A 24,438-nucleotide genomic window follows, 5' to 3' on the forward strand; every position below is an offset into this window, starting at 1 on the left:
TTCACTCTTATGTGGAATTTGAGAAACTTAACAGATGACCGTAGGGGAAGGGAAGGAATAAAAAGATAGAAACAGAGAGGGAGGCAAACTATAAGAGACTTTTAAGTACAGAGAGCAAACTGAGGATTGATGGGGCTGGGGGATTGGTGGGTGGGGAAAATGGGTGATGGGCATTGAAGAGAGCACTTGTTGGGATGAGCACTGGGTATTGTATGTAAGTCATGAACCATGGGAATCTACTCCTGAAGCCAAGACTGCACTGTATGTTAGCTAACTTGACAATTAAAAAAAATCATTTTATCTGTTATTCAGATTGGATACTTTCTGTTGATCTATCTTCAAAGTCACTGACTTTTCCCCTTGTGTTTCCATTCTGATACTGAGATAGTATTTTGGCTCTTGTATTTTTCTGTTCTAAAATTTCCATTTGTTTCTTTTTTATGTCTTCCATTTATTTACTGAGACTTTTTACTTTTCCACTGCTTTCTAGAGTATTTGTGACTGGTCACTGGAGCTACTATAAAGTCATTGTCAGATCACTCCAACATCTGTGTCATCTTGGTGTTAGCATCTCTTGAGTTCCTTTTCCCACGCAAGTTGAGATTTTTCTGGTTCTTCGAATACCAAATATTCAATTTTGGATTGTATTCTGGCTACTTTGAAGATTATGTTATGAAACTCTGGGTTTTATTTGAATTTCAACAAGAATGTTATTATTTTTGTTTTAGCAGGTAATCAACCCAATTAGGTTTGGGCCACTAGTTTCAACATGCTTTCAGTGGGTTGTGGTTTCTATGCCATTTCAGTTCTCACATCCTTTGCAACGCTGTTGGGATTTGTCTCATGTGTATGCCACCCATGGCCAATCTGTGATGTGAGCAGTTGTCTATCTTTAGTTCAGTTCCCAAAGTATTTGGTATACTGATTGGGATCAGATCCCCAGGTCTGCAGCTTAAAGGTGAGCCCAGGAGTTCAAACACAACTTTATGGTGTGGTTTCCCTGCACTCCCCTCTCCCTCTCCATGACCTCCACAGTATTTTCTGTTTCTATAGGACTTCTGTTTCCAGACTTCAGGCAGAAAGCTGGCACTTTAATTGCCCCATTCTGCCACATGCTTCTCCAAGTGCACCCCTGTCTGGAGCCAAGAAATGGGAGAACAGGGAGAAGAAAGCAATAGGATTTGGTTCCTGTTTCTTGGTACCACAGAGTCACTGATTGGACAGGAAGGGTTTATTTCTTCAGGGTTTGGGCAGTTGCAAGCTCCTTTTGTTGCCATTTCAGGATTTCTTGCAGGCTGGAATGTCAGAGAAAAAAGAAAAGAAAAAAATGGGAGATTTCACAGTTTCCCTGAACATTAACAATTCCCTATCCTTCCAATCAAGCCAGAACTAGAGGGCTTCCCCTGGAGATGTTTCTGTCTTCAACTGACAACTCAGAATGTTTGGCTGTGTTGAGTTCAGGCTGAGAGATACTGAAGGGGAAAAAAGAACAAAACATTGTCAGGTTGGTAGTACTTTGAATTCTGGTCTTCCCCATTCCACCTGCTACTGTTTACTTTTTAGACTCCTGTAATAGTTGCTTTAAGCATTTTTCCAGGCCTTATACTACATTCAGTGGGAGAGACAGGGTGGACCATGCTTATTTTATCTAATCCAAAACCACAAAGCCAAACAAAACTTCATGTCCAGATTGTTTTACTAGAAAGTTTTACCAAACAAATGATTTCATTCAAGGAGCAAATGATTTCATTCTTAATCAAGTTAATACATAGTGTAGAGAAGGAGGCTTCACTCCCAAACTCACTTTTTTGAGATTAAGCTTCATATTAAAATCTGACAAGGACAGAAGCAGAAAGAAAATTACAGGCTAATCTAATGCATTAACATAAATGTAAAACTTCAAAGCCAACTACTAGCAAACAGAATTCATCAAAATGAAAAAAAGATAATACATAATGGCCAAAGTAAGTTTCCTAGGAATGCAAGTTTCATTTAAAATTAGGAAAACAATCACTAAAATTTACTACATCAACAGATAAAAATTAAAACATGATTATTTCAATATATGCATACAAGTATTTGATAAAGTCAACAACCATTCATCATACTAATAGTGAGTCCTCAAAAGTTTTCACATTAAGATTAGTAACAAGGTAAGTAAGGGTGACCATTTATTGTACAGGAGGTATCCCTTACTACACAAAAAGGCAAAAATAGGACAAGAATTGAGAAAAAAGACACAAATGATCATTATTCACAGACAAGTGATGCCTAATGGATATAAAAGCTCCCAATGCACTCCCTGTGATTTGTAGGAAGTATGGGAGGATTTGGGAGGCATCTCTGACAAAGGAAAGAAGCCGACAGAGGAAATAAACCAGCAGGAAGAGGGGAGAATTCTCCTCCTTAAATTTCCAAAAACTGATATTGGAATGTGTTTTCTGCCCAGTGCCTATCTGTGAATATATGAACATACATACATAAATGACAAGAGCACAGAACGATACTAAAGAAAACATTGCCACACTAACAAAATTATATTTATTTTTTCATGCCTTTTTTAAGTCTTCATGCTTTATGCCTAGTTGTTACTTTGTTGTTGGGAAAGGCAATCCATCAAGGGTGGATTGCTCCCTGCAGGTTCTTTCTGAGTACGCCAAGAATGCTTGAATGCCCTTTGCCTGGGCTATTTCTCAGGGTTGTGTTTGCAGTGGGCAGCTTCAATAGATGAGTTAACATCTCTCCCCAAGAAAGAGCAAGCTTGTATCTGCTTTTTGTAAAAGCACTAAATCCCCCAAGCTCAGTGTTCCTCTCCTAAATTTCAATGCTCTGGTTGTGAAGGCATCCATGAAGTACCTTTTGCAGTGCCTTCATAGGACACGGGTGGCATGGGAAACCAACACAAAAGAATATGATAAGCTCTACCTACTGCTTTTTATGTCAGTAATGAAGTCCTCTGTCTCTGGCCAAAAGTCTAATGTCTTCTGCAAGCATCCATGAAATAGGATGTAACAGACAAATAATTTGTTAGCTTGTAAGTAAGGTAAAATCCTAGAACTTGCACAACTCTTGACAATTATATTGCCCTGGTTTACTTATTTCTTGTGTGCAACACTTTCCATGACCAGGTTTTATAGGTTGTGCATAAGGACATATAATTCTCCTGTTAAGTTTATAATGTTACACCAAAGTGATACAACATAATTTGCTTAATCAAATGCATATTTATGATTCTTTTCATTAAAAAAATCTATAACAGTATTTTTTAAATAATTTCTTAGGATAAATTCTCAAGAATGAAGTTAAAGTATTAAATGTAATGAATATCTTCTTCACAAATTGTCCCATTACTTCCTGAAAGAAAAAATTAGTAATAGAAAATATAGCCCATAAGAGAGTCATTTTAGATCTAAAGACACCTACCTGCAGATGGAAAGTGAGGGGATGGAGAAACATTAATCATGCAAATGGATGTCAAAAGAAAGTTGGAGTAGCAATACCTATATCAGACAAACTAGACGTTTTTTTGTTCTTGTTTTTATCCTGCTTTGGTATCAGATAGTATTGACCTCATGGAATGATTTTGAATGTGTTTCCTCTATTCTTTGTAAGATTTTGATAAAGATTTTCATTATTTTGTTTAATGTTTGGTGGAATTCACCAGTGAAACCATGTGGTCTTGGGCTTTTATGTGCTGGGAGATTTTTCATTTCTAATTCAACTTTCATTCATGTTATTGGTCTAAGAAGATTTCCTATTTCTTGGATTCAAGATCAGTGATTCAGTCTTGGTCACTTGTGTGTGTTTAGGAATTATCTGGGGTTTTTTCTAACTTATCTGATTTGTTAGTGTATAATTGCTTATAGTAAGTTACCACACTGTATATTTCTGTGGTTGGTTATCTGTTGTATTGTTTTCTCTTCCATTTCTCATTTTGGTTTTTGGGTCTTCTCTCTTTTGTTTCTTAGTTAATATAGTTAAAGCAGTGCCAATTTATGTTTTTGGAAAAACTGGTCATTACCTTCAATGTTATGTTATTGTTTATTCTGGTCTCTATTTTATTTATTTCTGATTTTTCTTTGTAATTTCCTTCCTCTACTAAAGTTCAGCTAAGTTTCTTCTTTTTCTAGTTCCTTGTGGTGTCATGTTAAGTTGTTCATTTAAACATTTTTTTCTTTCTTTTTTTTTTTTAACATTTTTCCATTTTTTGAGAGAGACACAGAAGTGCAAGTGGGGAAGGGGCAGAGAGAGAGGGAGACACAGAATCTGAAGCAGGCTCCAGGCTCTGAGCTATCAGCACAGAACTCGGTGCGGGGCTCAAAACCATGAACCTCAAGATTATGACCTGAGCTGAAGATGGACGCTTAACCAACTGAGCCACCCAGGTGCCCTTGGGCTACTTATTTATTATGAAACCTTTACCCACATCATTAAATGTAGTGGTCTGATTCTAATCAGGAGACAGAGAGCACACAGTAGCGCAAACAGGAGTATAATATAAAGAATTATTAACTACAAGAAAAGAGTGACCACAAGATATGAGACAACTCTTTAAGGTTCCTTCAGGCTGAGGGAGAGAGTGCCACAGAAGGACAGACAGTGGTTGGTTCAAACGTGTTGGAGAAATTATGGCTCAGCCCACACTTAGGATGGCTCAGCAAAGAAATTTGCTGGTTTGCTCACGCTGGTGTTGGACTGAAGTTGCTGGGTGAGTAGTAGGCCCCCGGGAGATGCAGGCAAATGGGCAGCATCTGCAAAAGGGGGCTCTGCTTTCCCTGCAGAGAGAACTATGGCAGCTTATTTGGCCTGTGGCAGGGCTCCTGCCAGCCCAGTATAGAGCTGGCCGTTCACTATAAACCACCCGAGAGCCTCTTCCCCTGTCCTGGCCTGTCATCCCAGAGCCCTCTACCCCGGAAGCTTGCTTTAAAGGAGAAATGCTTAGGGGCGCCTGGGTGGCGCAGTCGGTTGAGCGTCCGACTTCAGCCAGGTCACGATCTCACGGTCCGTGAGTTCGAGCCCCGCGTCGGGGTCTGGGCTGATGGCTCGGAGCCTGGAGCCTGTTTCCAATTCTGTGTATCCCTCTCTCTGCCCCTCCCCCGTTCATGCTCTGTCTCTCTCTGTCCCAAAAATAAATAAACGTTGAAAAAAAAATTTAAAGGAGAAATGCTTAAAGGGATTCTGTTCATCATGCTGCAGATGTTAAAGATGGCATTTGTGGCCAAGAGGCAATAAATTGATGACTGACACATTAAGTATATTCAACCAACTTTTCTGTAAGTTTTATTTAACCCCAGTTCTGTCCACCACTCTTTGGTGGGGTGACTGCATTGCAGGTTATCACCTAAAGTACCAGGGAGGTGTCCTGTGGGCGGGCTCTTCCTTCCCAACGCCTGTCGTCTCTGGGTCCGCAGTGCCACCATCACTTGCCTTTCTTTGTCTGATGTGGCCTCAGGAGCAACACCTGAGGGGTGAGGACTTCAAATCCATGCAAGTGCAGCACATGGTGCTAAAGTCAGTCAGAAAATAACTGGTTAGAAGCCACTCCTCACATGTCCTCTGAGAAACAAACACCCCAAAGACTTTCCAAAAAGGTTAAATGCCTGTTAGCTAAAAATAAACTCCCCTTCAGTGTAAGGTCAGAAGCACTGGATATACAATGTTTCCTGTAATTAAGACACCTACGGCTTTGATTTCTGATTGTGGCAGGGACAAATTGTGGTGTAAGTATTAGTAAAGAGAGAAGACTGCTCCTATGGTGAGAAGCCTAAGGCCCTTCACTCTGTATTTCAGTTCTTAGAACCATTAACCAACCTCCTTTCTAAGCACGCATACTCTCCTCCTAGAAAGAATGCCTGTCTTCTACCTTGTGTATGTGAAGACAAGCCTTCCTGAAAGCAATTGTAGGATAAGTGCACTTTGCTTTAGATCCCCTGAGGGACCAGATTCTCCTTGGTATCCATTGCCTGGGTTGCAACCTCAGCATGGGTATATCCTGTTGCCATACAGCAGAAAACACAGTGCAAAAGGTTTGCCTTCCACTCCATCCAAAAGGATTCAATGCGTCAGCTCTCAGGGACCTCATTAGAAGGCATTCTCAGGGAGCATCAAGGTTTTTCACAGGTGCCAGAAAGAGAACAATTAGGGCAGGACAGGCTATCATCTCCCAAACCTGGTTTTATCTCTATATTCAGAATCAGCTCTTTTTTTTTTTTTTTTATGTTTATTTATTTATTTCTGAGAGAGAGCAAGAGCAAGAAAGCCCACAAGCCCTGGCAATGGCAACACCACAGAGACCCAGTTAACCAAAAAGACATGAACACTTGAGTTTGGTGGAAACCCTGTACACAGAGCTCATCTTTACTTTATCTAAAGATGAACTGATAATTACTCAGAATCAGTCCAGCCATCCTCTTTCACCAAGCAGATCAGACAGATTTGACAGAAATTAGGCTATTTCCCCTCCCCCTGTTCTAAAGGGCCACATCCAATGTGGTCATAGTAATGGGATTCCCTAGCAAGAGCCTCTTTATCAGATGTTCAGGGAAGGCTGTCGGTAGCTATGCTGGGCACTGGCTCTGGGGGAGGGGGGGGGCTGTCCTCTGCTCAAGCACGAGACAAATCAAGGATCCCATCAAGGGAGGGACCACAATAGAGTGCAAAATGGTCTTTCCTTTTTCCATGCCTGGAATAATAGGTGGCTGGCCATCCTGGACTTGATCTGAGTAAGGTTCTAAAGTGCTATGTTAAAGGCTATGTTCCTATACTGGGTTTATATACTTGTATGAGACCTACTGTATGCCCACAGATGCCTCCACCTAAGCATTCACACTGACCAGCCTACAGCTTCAATACTGGGAATTGGTCATGCAAGGTACTCTGTTTGTGGGTGAGGGCCATGTGTGTGGATATGAACATATCTCAGACTCCACTTGCAGTGTGGGAGGCAGCACAGCACAGAGGTTAAGAGCCTGGGCCCTTAGGCAGCAGACCCAGGGTGTGATCCTAGTTCCCAAATTCATTAACTGGGCTATTTTCTTTCTCTCTAGCATGGCCCCACCCCTCTTTTGTCTACAAGAATACTACTAACAGTCCCTACTTCCTAACCCTGTTGTATGGCTCAAATGACACACTTCTATAGAGTCTGTAGCTCTATAGAATGCTCTATAGAGCACTGAGTAAGCATTCTATAAATGTTATACACTGTTATGATCAGTGGCCAATGAAACAATGAGCTTACCTTCTGGGCTAGGTGTCTGGGAACCCTCTGGGAGTGAAGCTGGAAGGCACCCATTCATTCAGTGTTAGAGGAAGACACAGAGTCCCCAGGCTCACTCCAGGACCTACCACCAGAGGGAAGCAAATGCACAGCCTGCTGTCTTTGCAGATCCAGTCCAGACCACAGTACTTGGGAGCATCAAATTGTCAGCTCTAGGAGCTTCACCAGGTGTTGGTTTAGATGGAGAAGGGCTTGGGGGCCGCGTTCACTTTCTGCAGGCACACACACACAGTGCTCGAGGATCCTGCAGTATACATTGCATGGCTTCACCGTTCAGACCCGGCCAAGCCATGTGATTAGTCAATGCTTTGGGGAAGTGTTGACTCACTCAGGCCACAACAACAAAAAAAGGATCATGTGACAATCATCAGAGTACACAAAGACAGTGAAGATTTTCCTTTCATTCTCCAGACTCGTCATGTAGATTGCTTGCTGTGAACCCAAATGACCCTTGATAATCTTGCCTTGGCAACGCCAGGTCCAAGTTGGCTTACAGCGTGGTCATGGAAGGAGGAGGGATAACATGAAGATAGCCACAGGGGACAAAAGACCCTCTAGCCATATTTAACCTGGAGTCCCAATTTAAAATTTGTGATCTTTTGTGGTTCTGACTACAGCAGTCAGTTGTGTGAGTATCATTTCCATGTGTCTTACACTACACTGCAATCAGAAGGGACAACAAACTTGAGATATCACCAGGTTGGCTTCCTGAATCTTCTCTTCCTTCTCAATTATAGCTCTGACCAGAGACCTCTTCTTATAGCCTCCACCTGCTTCAACTCATACTTGAAGAGTCTGGGGCTCCAGAGAGATCCTGGGGAGAAATATGCCTTGCCCAGGTCTTCTCACTCCCAAGCTCAGTGGACAGCTCATGCAAATCAGAGATCATCCCCATCAGACAGGGGTTAGAATAATCCTGTCTCTATGATTCCACATACATTCATTCATTGGAGTTCTAGTATGTGCTCGGCACTGTGGGGTTTCCAATCCTGGTTCCCATGTTCGTGATGTGCACAATGTATTAGGGGGAACAGATCTGCCCAATCAACCCTGGAAAACAGAGTTCTCAGCCAGAATCATTCACAATCAATAATCAAAAACCAAGGCAATAATATGTGTATTTAACAGGTACAGCAAGTGTAGGAGGGCCCATTTGGGGTGGGCCAGGAAGACTTCTCAAACAGGACATTCTTGAATGGAATTTTGAAGGATGCCTAGGATTTTCCAGAGAGAAGAGTCCGAGAGATTGCCAGAACAAGGTCATTGTGGGCAAAGAATTTGATTGTGTTGAGAGATCTCTGCTGGAGCATGAGGTCCATGTGTGCCAGGGCTCGCCTATGCCTGAGGTTGTGGCAGCCACGAGATGGGTAGGGAGCCTTGGCAAGAAAGCAGACTTGGGGGAAGTAGGGTTATATCACATAATGTCTTGCACGTTATTCTGGAGGCAAGAGGCAACACTGGAAGGTGTTTAAGCTGCAAGGTTAACTTAGAGCATGATCAGATTTATGTTTTAAAGACATCCTTTGGTAGCAATGTAGAAAAGGGCAAGGTGGGAGGTCTGGCAACCAGTCCAGAGATGATTATATATAATAATGAAAAATTCCAGGGCACTGTATGGCCCAACCTTGTGAAACCTCAGGGTTTCATAGTCTAAGGAACAACAACAGAAAGCAATTCCAGTCTTTCCTTATGCTTTAAAAAATTGCTAAAGGGAATACAATTCAAAGCACATAGCAACACATCTGGGTAGTTCTTCCGCTTTAGCAATTCACACTCCTTAAATGTGAGCATCTGGAGAGTAGGGAGTCTATCCATTTTATTCTCTGCATCCATGGTTTTTAGAATAGCATTTGGAGCTTCACAGACACTGTGTTGGTAGTTTTTGACTCTGCTGCAGAGCTTCTCACACTCCAAAGCCAGTTCTTCCCACTCTTGACTCCTGTGTCCTTCTTCCGGCTTCCTTTCTTTGCACCTCATGAGCCTAGGAACTCACTTAACAGTCTGCTCTGCTTGGAGGCTGATGGTAAAGTAAAGCTCTGAGGATAAAGATGAGATCCTTTTGTGGGAAAGAGGCTGAGAACACTTAGATATAAATGAGGGGGCACCTGGGTGGCTCAGTCAGTTGAGCATCTGACTTCAGCTCAGGTCATGATCTCACACTCCATGAGTTCGAGCCCCACATTGGGCTCTGTGCTGACAGCTCAAAGCCTGGAGCCTGCTTCGGATGCTGTGTCTCCCTCTCTCTCTGCCCCTCCCCTGCTTGTGTTCTGTCTCTGTCTCAAAAATAAATAAAAACATTAAAAAAAATTTTTTTTAATAAATGATTTATGTGTCCATTCCAGGAAAGATATTCCAGGTGAGAGGTGATGAGGACCTAAACCCAGGCACTGGTAATGAAGAGGAAAGCAAGAATGGCTCGGACCAATGTTATAGAGAAGGTTCTGCAGTTCTGCCTCCCTGTAGACTAGAAAGCTGGAGTGTCGTCATGACTAAAAGAAGGACTACTCTGATATATTCCCTGAACACATATGGCCACATATGTGGCCACAAAAGTTAGTAATAGAATTATCCACCGTGAATCCCAGCATAAATACATGCCAGGCAGTATACTACAATAATGCCTCTGGGCCAACTAAATGCGCCCAACGTGAAGCTTGAACTCACAACCCTGACATCAAGAGGCACATGTTCCACCAACTGAGCCAGCCAGGTGCCCCAAAAACATTTTTTAAATCATACACATAACCCCTATGAGGTCACTGTTATCTATGTCTTACAGATGAAGAAACTGAGGCACTGAGATGATAGGTGACTTCCCTAATGTCACAGAATTAGTGGCAGAACTGGGACTCAAATGCAAAACTGTACAGTGTCAGAGATCAAAACCATTAAGCTACAGTGTATTTAAGAGTTTTCAAATTGGGGCGCCTGGGTGGGTCAGTCGGTTAAGTGTCAGATTCTTCAGTTTAGCTCGGATCATGATCTCACTGTTCATGAGTTCAAGCCCTGATGCGGGCTGGGCACTGACAGAGAGAAACCTGCTTGGGGTTCTGTCTCTCTCTCTCTCTCTGCCCCTCCCCCGCTTGCTCTCGCTTTCCTCTCTCTCCCTCTCTCTCTCAAAATAAATAAAAATAAACTGTAAAAAAAAGAAGAGGAGTTTTCAAATACTGATGTATTGAGGGAAGAAAAATTAGCAATATGTCCTGGTGTCATAATTTTTTCGAACTTTATTTGCCATCTCTCTCTCTCTCTCTCTCTCTCTCTCTCTCTCTCAACCTACTATTGTTTGGGTGGAAAAGGGAGAGGGAGAGAGCAATGGTATATAAGAGCATATTTATGAGAAAACCCATCAGTGTAATTGCTTTAGGTAACTTATGACTTATTAGCTAATGATGTCAGATAATGTCGCATTAGTCAATCAAAAAAATTTTTGTGCACTTATTCTATTTAGATATCTCTACTAGACAATGAGAGAATCTTTGAGAAAGGCCAAAACCAATACAAATTTTGGGGCCAAATGGGGTTGTTATAGTCTAGTAATGTTGAAAACTCTTCTCAGGCTCATAAACTCATCTGGTCATCTCTTGGGCAGTGGCTCAAAGGGCTCATTTGTCTGCACTTGGACTGTGGGTGTCTGTCTATAACTTTGACATGTTAAGGGGGTACCACTAGTTCCTTTCCCTAAACCCCATTCCTTAACCTTATTTTGCCATTCAATATATGGTCATAGTTGATTTCTTATGAAGAAAAAAAAGGAAACCTTTAAATACTGGATTAAAGCACTGATCTAGTAACTCATCAGTAATATCTTTCCTGTGATCTTCAGCTCAAAATCCACAGCATATGGATCAGAAACAGTGATGACTTTGCCCTGCTTGCTGAGTTCATCCCCTGCCACAAGGATCCTTTGAAAGACCCGGGTTCTTATGCACATAGATGGTAAGCACTGTCTGTTTTTTCCTATTTTTTTCTGATGTACAGTTGGCACAGTGTTAAGTTTCAGGTGTACAACACAGTGATTCAACGACCCTGTATGTCATGCTATGCTCACCACAAATGTAGCTACCATGTCACCATCCAACGCTATGACGATACAATTGATTTTGTTCCCTATGCTGGACCTTTCATCCCCATGATTAATTCCACTGGTGGGCACTTTCTCACCTAAATCTGAAGAAGAAAATGAAACTTTCTGGGGAAAAAATCCTCTTGGGCATGATTCAAGGAAGAAGAAAACCATTAGCAAATACTGTATTTAAGTGCATCACCACATTCAAAGCAGAGAAATATGATTTTTAGTGCATAATTTTTGAAAATAGTGATCAGTTTACACTCTTTTAAGTGGTATTTGCAAGGTTCACATTCATAGGATTTTACAATTAGAAAATACAGTGGAATAAATCATGTCTTCTCAGGAGGAAGCAAGCAAACTTTATCAAAAAGTCTCATATATTTCAGTTATTTTAGGTGAGAGGTTTTAACCCTGTTCTTGTGAAAATAAAAATAGTTCATGCTGTATGCTGAATGACAGGGGCTTCGGCCATGGCCACACCCTGACAAATATCAACCTGACTGTAAGAATGGAGTTATGTTTTCTTCTCCAAGCCACACTCAACCCACAGTGGAAAGAACTGACTTAAGATCTGGCAAGCCTGAGATCGCCTATGCTTTGGATGGTGATACAGGTTGCAGAGAGAAATCCAAACTGGTAATGACTCACAGGCTTTGCTTATGTCCTGCGCCTCACCACCCTTGGTATGCGGTGCTAGCATTTTAGAAGTCCCTGTGAGGGGCGCCTGGGTGGCGCAGTCGGTTAAGCATCCGACTTCAGCCAGGTCACGATCTCGCGGTCCGTGAGTTCGAGCCCCGCGTCAGGCTCTGGGCTGATGGCTCAGAGCCTGGAGCCTGTTTCCGATTCTGTGTCTCCCTCTCTCTCTGCCCCTCCCCCGTTCATGCTCTGTCTCTCTCTGTCCCAAAAATAAATAAAAACGTTGAAAAAAAAATTAAAAAAAAAAAAAAAAAAAGAAGTCCCTGTGAGACTTTTCACCCTTCTGGAAGGCAAAATGGCAGATCCCTTCTGTGCAGGATGGGTTTCAACAAAAGCCAAACGCTGAAGTGTGAGCCAGGCAACGACAATTAAAATTATAAACTCTTGACTTTGAATGATTTGTTCAAGCCCTAAAAAGAGAATATGTACATAATGCTAAAATTATCGGTTTCAGGTCATTTTCCCAAGAATAGGAATTTGAAAATCAAGCAATGTTATTGTTGAGGTTTATAATCCTGTCCTAACACCCGTGTTTCTTACCTGTCATGTCTTGGAAAGGTGTCCTTTTTATTTTTATGTTTTCCTCAAGATTTTATGGCTCCAATCTGGATATTGCAAGAACAAGGATCCTGTCATAGCTCCGGATTATCTGCCAGCCCTAACCCCTCAATCCTGACGTGGCCCTTCCCGGCAACGAGGCGCAAAAGGTCCCGAGGTTGTGGGCGGCCCTGCTGCAGCTGCTGCCCGTGCCCGCGCGAGGGCGCCATAGAGTCAGCACTACCTCAACCGCACCTAAGTAGTCATCTGCGGCACAGGCTTGTCACATTTAAAGCCTTCATTTTCTTCCTGTTAATCCATGGGTCCCTAAATACCTTTTTCAGTCGGGCTCCCCCCTACTACCCTTAAATTGCACAAGAACCCTGGGGGCTTTCGCATTGTTTTTGCTTCCAAACCTTGAGATGTGAGAGACTTGGAAAGTCTGCTCTACCAGCACTGGTGTTTGTTTCTCTGACCCTGACGTTTGGGGGTTACTGTAGAGTATACGGCCTGCAGCCCTCACCGATATTTGTTCACTGGGATAGTCATGCCCTAGATGGATCATAGCATTCATGGTCCTCAGATTCCCTACAGTGGGCTCCTGAGGGGTAACTCTTTCAGCTTTCATTCACTCAGCCATTGTCCCCAAAGCAGAACATTCTGCGAGAGTGGTTGGCATCTAGATTTACTATGTCATTCCTTCTTAAAAACAAACAACTTCACATATGTAAAAGTAAATGTTAAATAAATACGTGTTAAATGAATACTCAAGTACCCACCATGTAATTTAACAAACATTAACATGCCTTTAAAGACTTGTGTGTCCCTTTCCACTACATTACTATTCTGAGTATTTCATTATAATTCTACCACTTTAGTATGTGTCCCCAAATAATTTATTTGGCATGTTTTTATACTTAGTTTAAGTGATAGTGTGACCTGGTTTTTTTCCCCCACTCAGTTTATGATTATGAAATGTATACACCTTGATGTGGGTACTTGTAATTAATTTTTTTTTTAATTTTTTTTTTCAACGTTTATTTATTTTTGGGACAGAGAGAGACAGAGCATGAACGGGGGAGGGGCAGAGAGAGAGGGAGACACAGAATTGGAAACAGGCTCCAGGCTCTGAGCCATCAGCCCAGAGCCTGACGCGGGGCTCGAACTCACGGACCGCGAGATCGTGACCTGGCTGAAGTCGGACGCTTAACCGACTGCGCCACCCAGGCGCCCCTGTAATTAATTTTTTAATGGGTAGTAAAATGAGTAAATGCTCTATTTTACACAGTGAATTTTCTAAAGTTGGCTGTTTTAATTTAGATTATAGTCTCTATTTGTTATTTTTGCCAAGAATTTTAGTTCTACCTGCTTTTTAACTCTATGAACTAACTGTATGTATAGTTACTGTTTTATATAGTCATTGTTTGTCTAGACTCTCCCATGTTTACATTTTCCTTGCTCCCATTTCCTATTGCATTTCAGGTCTTCTTCCCTTTTGGAGTCATTGTCCTTCTGAAAGAAATGCAGCTTTCAGAAATTCCTCCAGTAATGTCTATGCACAGCAAACTATATTTTTTGATTTTGTAAAATGTCTTTCTTTTACTCTAATAACTGAAATAAAGGTTTAGATTTATAGTTATCTTTTTTGCAATGTGTTGATGATAAAATGTCACTGATTTCTGGTTTCGGTTGCTGCTATTGGGAAATCAATTGTCACTTAAATTATTGTTCCTTTATAGATGATCTGTCTATTCTTTCCATTTTTCTTTTGTGTCAAGCAGTTTCATGATGCTGTTCAGTGTATAGGTTTTCTTTTATTTATTCTGTTTGAGATGTGTGGTACTTATTAAATCCGTGGCACTAATATCTTTCATAAATTCTGAGACACTCCCAGATATTGTATATTTTGAAATGTGGCACTTTCCCACCTTCTCATTCTAGAAACCCGAGTAAAAATACAGCAGGTCTTTGTATTCTTTATGCCTTCTAATGTATCTTTCATCCTTTCCATTTCTTTCCTTATTCATCCACATCTATCTTTCAGTTCACTAATCTCTCTTCATCTGGGTCTAATCTGTTTAACCTCTTCAATGAGTTATTTTTCAATCTATCTAGTCACTTTTGAATGCCTTTTTTTTTTTTTTTTTAATTTTTTTTTTCAACGTTTATTTATTTGTGGGACAGAGAGAGACAGAGCATGAACGGGGGAGGGGCAGAGAGAGAGGGAGACACAGAATCGGAAACAGGCTCCAGGCTCTGAGCCATCAGCCCAGAGCCAGAGCTCGAACTCACGGACCGCGAGATCGTGACCTGGCTGAAGTCGTACGCTTAACCGACTGCGCCACCCAGGCGCCCCTGAATGCCTTTTATATATCGTTCAGTGTTTGATTCCATTTTTATTTCTTTAAAGATTTTATACATTGTCATTTTGCATTATGTATCTCATAATACTAATGTTTGAAACTCACAGGCGGTAAAATCTATTGCTTGGTGTTTCTGCTTGTTCTCAGTCATGATGTTTTGTTTCCTCATGTGTTTGGCAACTTGGGGGGCTTGTGTTAGGCTGATTTTAATCACGGAGTATCCTGATGGGCATGAGATGATTTTTTTCTACAGAGAAAATTTATGTTTACTTCTTACTGAACTGAGGGTTGTCATCATTTGGGGCCACCTTATTTATATGGATTTCCCCTACTTTGTAAATGTGAGTAGAGTAAATTTCATTCCCAAACTCTATAGTACAGGAGAGTTTTTTTGTTTTTGTTTTTTGTTTGTTTTGTTTTTTTTCTCCTATCCAGAGCTGCGATGGAGATAGACAGATTTGTTTCCTGTGTCCCTTTAAGGGCAGATGTAATCTTCCCATCTTCTCACAAGTGGCCCCGTTTATGTTAGGTCTCAGTTCAGTTGCCTGCATTGCACAGCCCCAACTCTGGTCTCTTGCTCCTTCTTGCTAGAGTATTGATAGCAGCATTTGACCCTGAGACAGCCTAAGGTTCTGCCTTTGCTTATCATTCTGCTTTTAGCAACTAGTTAGGTCTTTTGTTGCTGTGGGGCAAAGTTGGTGGGGGCAGGGAGAAAGGGCTGGGGACACACTTGAACATTTCCCTTAGTTTCTTATGATCTCAGCAATGCACTGAAAAGTTTGTCATGATTTTTCTGGCCTCTAGAAGTTTTTGCTGCAGGAGGGTTCTTCAGACATCTTATCTGCCACACAGCAGGAAATGAAAGCCTCAGTGCGGTTTTCAACCTCAACCTTAGCAAAATAATGCTTGACCCAAAAAACATTAGGCCCTTATTGAGCAAGGGGCCTCAGCTCAGACTTCTTTTTCCACTATGATCTCCTCTATAGGGTCTTGAGGGTTATTTCTTTAAAATGGCTTCTGTTCAGAGCTGATTTCCCCCCCACCCCCACCCCCTGGGGCAGAGGTCCCTAACCTAAGTGGTTCTGATCATAAAGTCTGAAAAAGGCTGCTTTGGTTTGAGCCTCAGTTCTGCCCTTGCAGTGGTGGGACCCTGGCCAAGTTACTTCAACTCTATAAGTCTCAGTTTACCCATCTGTAAATGGATATAGTAAGAAAATCTTCTATACTGCCAGCTCGTGCTCGGGGGAATCAGACAAAATGCAGTTCTCTTCATCAATGATACAGGAATTCAAGTGACATGTGATCAGATTCCTGATAAACTTTGTCCTTAATTCATTTTAATAAATTTATACTTCAACGCATCCATCCCACTTTACAGAACGAAACAGTAAGAGATGAATAGAAATCAGACATACCATTCTGAGTCTGGATCAGCCCCAGGACTCTTGGGGATCCCAGATAGTATTTCAGACTGTTTCTGGGACCTTAGGAAAAAAAATTACAATATGACAAGACTAAGGGTCTATTGGAATCTTGCACATCAGGTGGGGTAACTATGGAAGCCAGATTCCCCTTATTTAATAGATGGGGAAACTGAGGCCCAAACATGTTGATCAGCTTGTTCAAAGTTACTCAGTCCAAAAAAAAAAAAAAAAAAAATCACTCAATTACTGGCAGAATTGGGACTGAACTCAGGTCTCTGTACTGACCTCTGCTGCCTCTCTTGCATCTCCATAATGTCACATTTTCCACCTTCTCCTCCTTTGTTCATTGAACACTATATACTTAACCCATTTGGTGAGAAAAAGAATGTAATATATTAGTATAAATTTTATTCTAATCTTATATACCTCTATGTATGTTCCTATGTGATCACAATCAGATTTCAAAAGGAATTTGTGTTTTGTTTTCCCTGGAGTATTTTGTGTTTTCATGGAGATACTAACTGTGCTTGTTGGATTATTTAGGATTGCTCTAATTGCAACTGTTATAAAACCATGTAAGCAAAAAAGGGTGATATGTTGCCTTGTATGGCTGAAGAACTGAAGAAAGGAACCATCAGGCAAGGATGGTTCCAGATGTTCAAAGGATGTCATCGGAAAGCTGTCTCTTTATATAGTGTGGATGAACTTTCCTCAGTGTTGGCTTTCCCTGCAGGCCAATGCTCTCTCTGTCATGGCACTTGGCCATGTCACATGGTCACAGCTCCAGGTCCAGACAAGTGTCTCCTTTCCTGGCAGATCAGTGAATTCCTGAGTTGCCGGGCTGGGCTTGTGTGGGGCATGGAACACTGATTGATCAGGTCTGTCAAGTGCCACTCCTGGGTACTAATGATATGTCACACCTATCAAAACCACATGGCTTGGTGAAAGGGCATGATTCCCAAAGGAAAATCCGGGTGTTACCATCAGAAGAAACAGAAATAGATGTGGGACAGCAAAGGTGGCTGTTCACAACCCCAGCCGTCCTAATAGCCCAGTGAATGACCATGGCATTCTGTCATTACCCCCATCACAGGCACTTAGGTTGCCCAGAGAGGAACCAGATGCTCTGGGTTCAAATTCCACATCTGCTTCTCTATAGCTGTGACCCTTGAGCAAGTGTCTTAATCTAACTCTGCCTCAGTTTCCTCATGTGTAAGGTGGAGACAGTAATAGGACTTGTTCACAGGGGTGTTAGGAGGATTAAAGGAGCTAATACACGTGATGAATTTATATCAGTCCCTGGCATATATTACATCCAGCACATTAGCTATTATTACTCATCATAACTAGCATTACTAAAAAAGCAAATATTTAATTTAGAAAATGGCATTCACTTTCAGGCACTTCCTTAGAATACTTCCTCCCATAGTTGGAATTTCCTGGGCAAAGCTCCAGCTGTGTTTCTAGCTCCTGTTATTTACCTCCAGGCGCTCTCAGCAGTACAGAGCCAATGAACAGTGTCACAGGCAGAGTGTCCTGGTGATGTTGCAATCCGAGTGATCTCAAGCCCTCTAGTCTTGCCTGGAGTAGCACTTTCCTTTAAGGGCAAAACAAAATATCCGGAGCACACATCAGATAGCTGGAAGGCTGACTGGGATTGGCCAGGCTAACCCACGGTTCCTGCGTCTTCCCCAAACTGAATGCTCATAAGCCATCTCTTTCCTACCTCCCCATCTTGCCACAGTATCCTGGGGCCCATGCCCCATCTTGAGACCTGTGCCTGTTTCCCTCTCCTACACTCTCCAGCTGCCAGGGACTACCCTGAATATCCTGAGACTTTTCTTACATTGAGCAACGTAAGTTTCTTTCGTCTTTACTAACCTCCACCCAAACTAGGTGCGGGACCTAACTACATAACCAAAGAGAACTTTCTGAATCCAAAATAGGCTTCATGCTCCTAAGAAAAATGTTGTCATTGCCTTACATGTGACTGCGGTTATTATGATTACTTTTTCTGTTGACAGCAACTCCTGCAGCCCTGCCAATGCTGTTTTCATTTTAAGTTTTTCAGCAATGAGATCTTAATTATTTTTATTTTTTCAACTTTTTTTTTTTTTTTTTTTTTTTTTTTGGGACAGAGAGAGACAGAGCATGAACGGGGGAGGGGCAGAGAGGGAGGGAGACACAGAATCGGAAACAGGCTCCAGGCTCTGAGCCATCAGCCCAGAGCCCGACGCGGGGCTCGAACTCACGGACCGCGAGATCGTGACCTGGCTGAAGTCGGACGCTTAACCAACTGCGCCACCCAGGCGCCCTGATCTTAATTATTTTTAATGTTTATTTGGGGGGGATGGGCCGAGAAGGGCAGAGAGAGAGGGAGACACAGAATCCGAAGCAGGCTCCGGGCTCTGAGCTGTCAGAACAGAGGACAATGCAGGGCTCAGACCCATGAACTGTAAGTTCATGACCTGAGCCAAAGTCAGATGCTTAACCGACTGAGCCACCCAGGAGCCCCTTGGCAATGAGATTTTAAACCTCAGCAATGTACAAGGGTACTCAGTGCTATGGGAGCTACACTGAGCTATAATAAGGTCCTAGCCCTTGAAGCACAAACAATTTTGGTTGGAAGGCAGAATTAACATCTTTGGCATATGGGAAGCCCAAGTTTTCTCATGGAAGATGGGCTTCTGGAACTCAGGAAACAGTGAGGAGTCATCCCCTTGAACTTTGGTCCTCTAACTCCCTTGTGGGAAGAGGCAGCATCCCCTGGCTGGTCAGACACTCCACCCCTGTGACATTTAAGAGTTGGTGACTTCAGAGACCACGCGGTGTGGCACCTGCTTCCTGCCTTGAGGGGGCCCAGCAACCCCACACGGACTGCAGGATGAGGCTTCAAAGGCGGCTGCGCTTCCTGTCCACCTGTCACACTTGTGGCAGCTGCAGTCCGCTGGGCATGAGGGAGGAGGAGCAGAATTCATGCTGCCTAAATGGATCTCAGAGGGATCCGTGAAAAGAAGGAAGACAGCTGTTCAGGGAATTTCTCCGTGGGCTGCCTCTTGTCCCCAAACTATAGCCCCCATCAAGTGCCAGGGGCCAGTTTCAGCAAGCACGGGACCAGGAGAGAAACCAGGAAGTGAGCAATAAGGTCCAGTCACATGTCCACACTTTCTGTCCACCTGGCGTGCACAGAGGTATACTCTTAGCACAGGGAAACCACAGCCTTGCAGAGAGCCAAACTGCTGCTTGTGACCAAGCCTGGGGCCCCCAGCGGGTGCAGTGCAGACCTTGTTCCTCTGACAAATACTTAGGGAATACCTCCTGGGATGGGGGCTCCCCATACTGACACAGCTTAAACAAGACTGGTCCCATCCATGCTTTCATGGAGCCAACAGCCTAGTGATGGACACAAACGTTAATCAGATGGTCTCTGTGTTTGACGTGTATGTGAAAATATCCTCATGTGTTTCTCGAGTAAACAAAACACCACAGAGATTTTTTTTTTAAGCCAGAAGTACAGGGTATCAGACAGGATATCCAACTCCATGCAAGAGGTTGTGGTGGGTTTCCTTAATCAAGTGACACGGGAGGTGGCCTGGGTGACAAGATGGGGGAGCGTTCCTGCCAGAGGGAGCAGCCTGTGTCCGAAGATGGAGATGGGCTCTTGGTGGGAGTAAGAAGTCAGATATGGCTGGGATGGAGACACAGAGTAGCCAGACTGCCTGGAAAGGAGACAGGGTCACATACTGTATTCACAGACTAGCTCACGGATTCTGAATGTTTTCTGAGAGCCATGAGAAGCCCTTGAAGGATTAATAGGCCTCAAGAGTGGCACAAGCTGTGTGTGTGTGTGTGTGCATGTGTGTGTACTAAAACAATGTTCTAAGCATTTGTAGAAAATGGGTTCTAAGGGACAAACATGAATAAGGGAAAATTATCTAGGTGGTTGTTGCAATAATCCAGGCAAGAAAAAGCAGCATCCTGGATGAGCATGGTAGAATCATGGATGGAAATACTGGGCAAATGAAATATAGGTAGAAGCTGGAGTCCGCAAGACATGAAGCTTGATTGAGTGGGAGCCCAGATGAGGCCCAGGTTTGGGCCCCAAGCATCGGAGGAATGTTCCTGCCACTTACTGAAGAAAGAGGTGGTGGATGGGGTGTGGGAAGGAGACTTGATTACTGTTGAATCGGAGTTGCCTGGAAGAAAATCAAGTAGAATTCTCCAAGCATCAGAAACTTTTGAGGGATTCTGGAGGCAGAGTCTGACTGGGAAATAGCACCACGAAAGAAAGCCAGGCACAGTGAAAATACAAAAATGATGCCAGGCCTCGGACCTTAACTGGCGACACTGAGTCTGGGCGGAGTAAGCCAGCCCCTCCTTGCTCGTCTGGAGCTGCTCCCAATCTAGGCGGGACACATGGGCAGCAAGTACAGCTGAACAATGCAGGGGTTAGGGCACCAGCCACCACCCCCAGGGAGCCAAAAATCTTCGTGTAACTCCTGACCCCCCAAACTTAACTATAATGGGCTACTGTTGACCAGAAATATAGTCTATTAACACACATTTTCTGTCTGTATTTACTACCTTCTTACAATAATACATTTTTCTTAAAATTTTCAGTATGTCTAATAGCCAAAGTATGGAAAGAGCCCAAAAGTCCATCAACGGATGAATGGATAAAGAAGATATGGTATATATATACAATGGAGTATTATGCGGCAATCAAAAGAACGAAATCTTGCCATTTGCAACTATGTGAACGGAACAGAGGGTATTATGCTAAGCGAAATTAGTCAGTCAGAGAAAGACAGATATCATATGACTTCACTCCTGTGAGGAATTTAAGATACAAAACAGATGAACATAAGGGAAGGGAAGCAAAAATAATATAAAAACAGGGAAGGGGACAAAACATAAGAGACTCTAGGGGCACCTGGGTGGCTCAGTTGGTTAAGCATCTGACTTCGGTTCAGGTCACCATCTCATGGTTCGTGGGTTCGAGCCCTGCTATCAGCTCAGAGCCTGGAGCCTGCTTCGGATTCTGTGTCTCCCTCTCTCTCTGTCCCTCCCCCACTCACACTCTGTCTCTGTCTCTCTCAAAAATAAATAACACTAAACACAAAATTTAAAAACAACATAAGAGACTGAAATATAGAGAACAGAGGGTTGCTGGAAGGGTTATGGGAGGGGGGAATTGGCTAAATGGGTAAGGGGCATTAAGGAATCTACTCCTGAAATCATTGTTGCACTATATGCTAACTAACTTGGATATAAATTTTAAAATAGAAAGAATAAACAATAAGATATCACTTCAAAAATTTTTTTTCAGTAGGTCTAGGCTACACAGTTCATCTGTGAGTTTTCTCAAATTGTTGTAAATCTCCAAAAATTTTTCCAGTATATTTATTGAACAAAATCCACGTGTAAGAGGAACTGTGCAGTTCAAACCTGTGTTGTTCAAGGGTCAGCTGTGCTTGGATGAGGAATCTGCAAATGAGCAATTGCAAATTTGAGAACTATACAGAGACACCAAGAATTCCAGTGGAGAAACCCAGCCTTTTGAGGAGCAGCTGGCTGACATCCTTACAGGCAAGAAGGCTTGGTTTCAGATCACTGGAGACTTCATGCCTGCATATCAGGCTAATGATGGTTTCTCAATGATGGCAAATCTGCCACCAATGCTAAAAAAACCTCTGCAGAGAAACACCCCCAATCCACCAATCTCAAAAAGGAGAGAAAAAAAGAAAGCCTTCATGTAGAAGACAGAGCTACAAATATAAATGCAACTGGTTTGCCTACAGACATTATGGTGGAGGCATTTATACAACTTCTGACTTGGCATGATTCTGAGATCTTCAGAGAGACTTTATGGTCAAGTTTTACAAAGATAACAAGGAAATCTTAAAGCAGATGGGCTTTGCAGTTATTTGAAGAGGGAATCTGGATTGTGCAATGCTTTTGCATGAAGATGAAATTAGAAGCTAGAAATCACATATTGAGGTAGCTAAGTTTCAACTGGAGGGGAATATGAGGCATCAGAAAGGAAGAGGTGCAAGCCCCACAGGAAGGATCTGGTTCTGGAATAAAAACACCTGGACTGCTGGAACATCCTTAGTGCCCCATGAGGGAATGGTCATCACCAAAGTGTTTCATCCTATGGATTTTGAGGATGGTCCATTGGTGCTGATCAGGGTCAGAGAAAACCTTTGAGAGAGTTCAAAGCTTGGGTCAATCAGGAATCTCCTTCTCTTTAAAAGACACCAGATGGCATAACCTCGGTGTCTTTGAGGAAGCTATCTTTGTACTCAAACCTTCGATGGAAGGTGGTGTGATGGTCACAGGACCCCTGTCTAAACATGGGATGGGGCTACAGATGGCCAGGCTGAGAAGACCCATGGGATTCCTATACAGACATGGGGTGGGGCTATAGATGACCAGGCTGAGAAGACCCCAAGCGTAAGAGCAGAACAGCTTTGTGGAAGTCTTCCTTCCATATCCTGAGGCCTACAGAGGTGTTCAATGTTCAAATACTACCTTTGCTTCAAAAAGCAAGGCCTTCTAAGGTAAGGCTTTTCCAGAGCACCCTAGCACATCCAGGATGAATACTCAAGAAGCCACAACTAACACGGCATTTGAAGAATCTATCCATGGAAAGATATTCGAAAAATGGGAAGATGGGAGAGATTTTGAAGATGCTTCCGAAAAAGATGCTAAAAAACATGGCCCCCAAAAAGTCTGCAGAAGGCAGTTCCAGAAGTCTGAAGAGAACAGTTTTGAAAGAAGACCTTCAAAAAAGTTTCTGAAGAGAAAAAAACAAAAAAGTCTGCAGGCAACCCTGAAAAGCAAACTGAAGAGGAAGACGTCTTGGAAAGAGAATGTGAAGATTGCTCTGAAAAGGGCTTTGAGGAAGACTCCAAGAAATAACGAGCAGAAAATGGTGTTGAAAAGGAATTAGGAAGGAACCATCCTGAGAAATGAGAATCTGGGGATGGCGGCTCTGAGTGGTTGGTGGGGAAGGCTGTGTGTGAAGATTCAGATAGAAAGGAGACACACACAGAGAATTTGGTTGATGATGGACCAGACGGAAACAAGAAGAAGAAAATGCAGATGGAAAAGGATCTGAAGATACTGAGGAAGAAAGAGGCGGAGCAGGTGACAGGCTGCTCAAAGATGAGGGTGCCAACAAGGAGTGTGATGAGGAGAGTCCGGTGAGGAGTGGTGTGGGGAGTCTGATGTGGGGACTGTGGGTGGGACTGGGGACGCTAAGGAAGGAGGGCCCCTGTGCATAGGCAGTAGTTCGGTCCTCAGAAGTGAGGAAGAGATTTAATCTCTTAAACTTGCTTTTAGGGAGACCCCTCCAGCTACATGTGCCTACGCTTCAGGGTAATCACTAGTAGTGTTACATGAACACGTGCACAGGGGTAGGGCGCTCAGAGTGACACCTGGAGATTTTCTTTTTTTTTCCCTTTAAGTTTATTTAGACAGAAAGAGAGAGAGAGAACAAGAGAGGGGCAGAGAGAGAGAGAGGATCCCAAGCAGGCTCCACACTGCCAGTGCAGAGCCCAACTTGGGGCTCGATCCCACAAACCATGAGATCATGACCTGAGCTGTAATCAAGAGTCGGACGCTTAACTGACTGAGTCACCCAGGAGCGCTCCTTGGAGATTTTCATTGTAACCTGCACTCAATGATTTTAAATGCATGTGAAACAGCTGTTCAGTGAAAACTTCATAGCCATCATGCATGCAAGTAAAAAGAAAAAAAAAAAAAGGAAGAAATAAGTCCAAACGCAGCACTAAAACACTAGCTATGAAAGATTAAACTTTCCTATGAAAAAATAGAAATTTCCAAGTTGAGTTATGAAATTATAAAAAAAAAAAAAACTATGTCATTCCAGGAGAACTGTTTGAACACAAGAATACCCATGAAGGTCGAAAACAGGGAGATGGAAAGCTACTGGCAAAGAAAAGCAAGCCTGGGTGAATAATGTCATCCATGAGAGCACCCCCAAGTACAGCCTGCTGATGGCTGAAATGCTAGATCTGGCTAAGACACTCGGTCCTGCCCGTC

The 24,438-nt window shown here is 42.8% G+C and overlaps 2 protein-coding genes across 2 annotated transcripts in view; both read left to right on the forward strand.

The window, feature by feature from the left end:
* The first annotated feature begins 18,201 nt into the window (after positions 1-18,201).
* Positions 18,202-24,438, forward strand: part of SERPINB6 (serpin family B member 6) — an 86,858-nt gene continuing 80,621 nt past the window's right edge. Inside the window, exon 1 of the mRNA XM_086706425.1 lies at positions 18,202-18,224. The gene's annotated coding sequence lies outside the window, so the exon portion shown is untranslated. The remainder of the gene's footprint in view (positions 18,225-24,438) is intronic.
* On the forward strand, positions 19,973-24,369 carry HTATSF1 (HIV-1 Tat specific factor 1). The gene is given in 11 exon segments (XM_086708375.1): positions 19,973-20,045; positions 21,883-22,020; positions 22,023-22,203; positions 22,205-22,309; positions 22,311-22,384; positions 22,387-22,465; positions 22,467-22,635; positions 22,780-22,786; positions 22,932-23,179; positions 23,182-23,326; positions 23,571-24,369. Coding segments are annotated over 11 exon segments (1,344 nt in total). The 3' UTR covers positions 23,696-24,369.

This window comes from Puma concolor, chromosome B2 (assembly GCF_028749965.1).
Source record: "Puma concolor isolate L17-30 chromosome B2, mPumCon1.1.hap2, whole genome shotgun sequence".
Classification (NCBI taxonomy): Eukaryota; Metazoa; Chordata; class Mammalia; order Carnivora; family Felidae; genus Puma; species Puma concolor.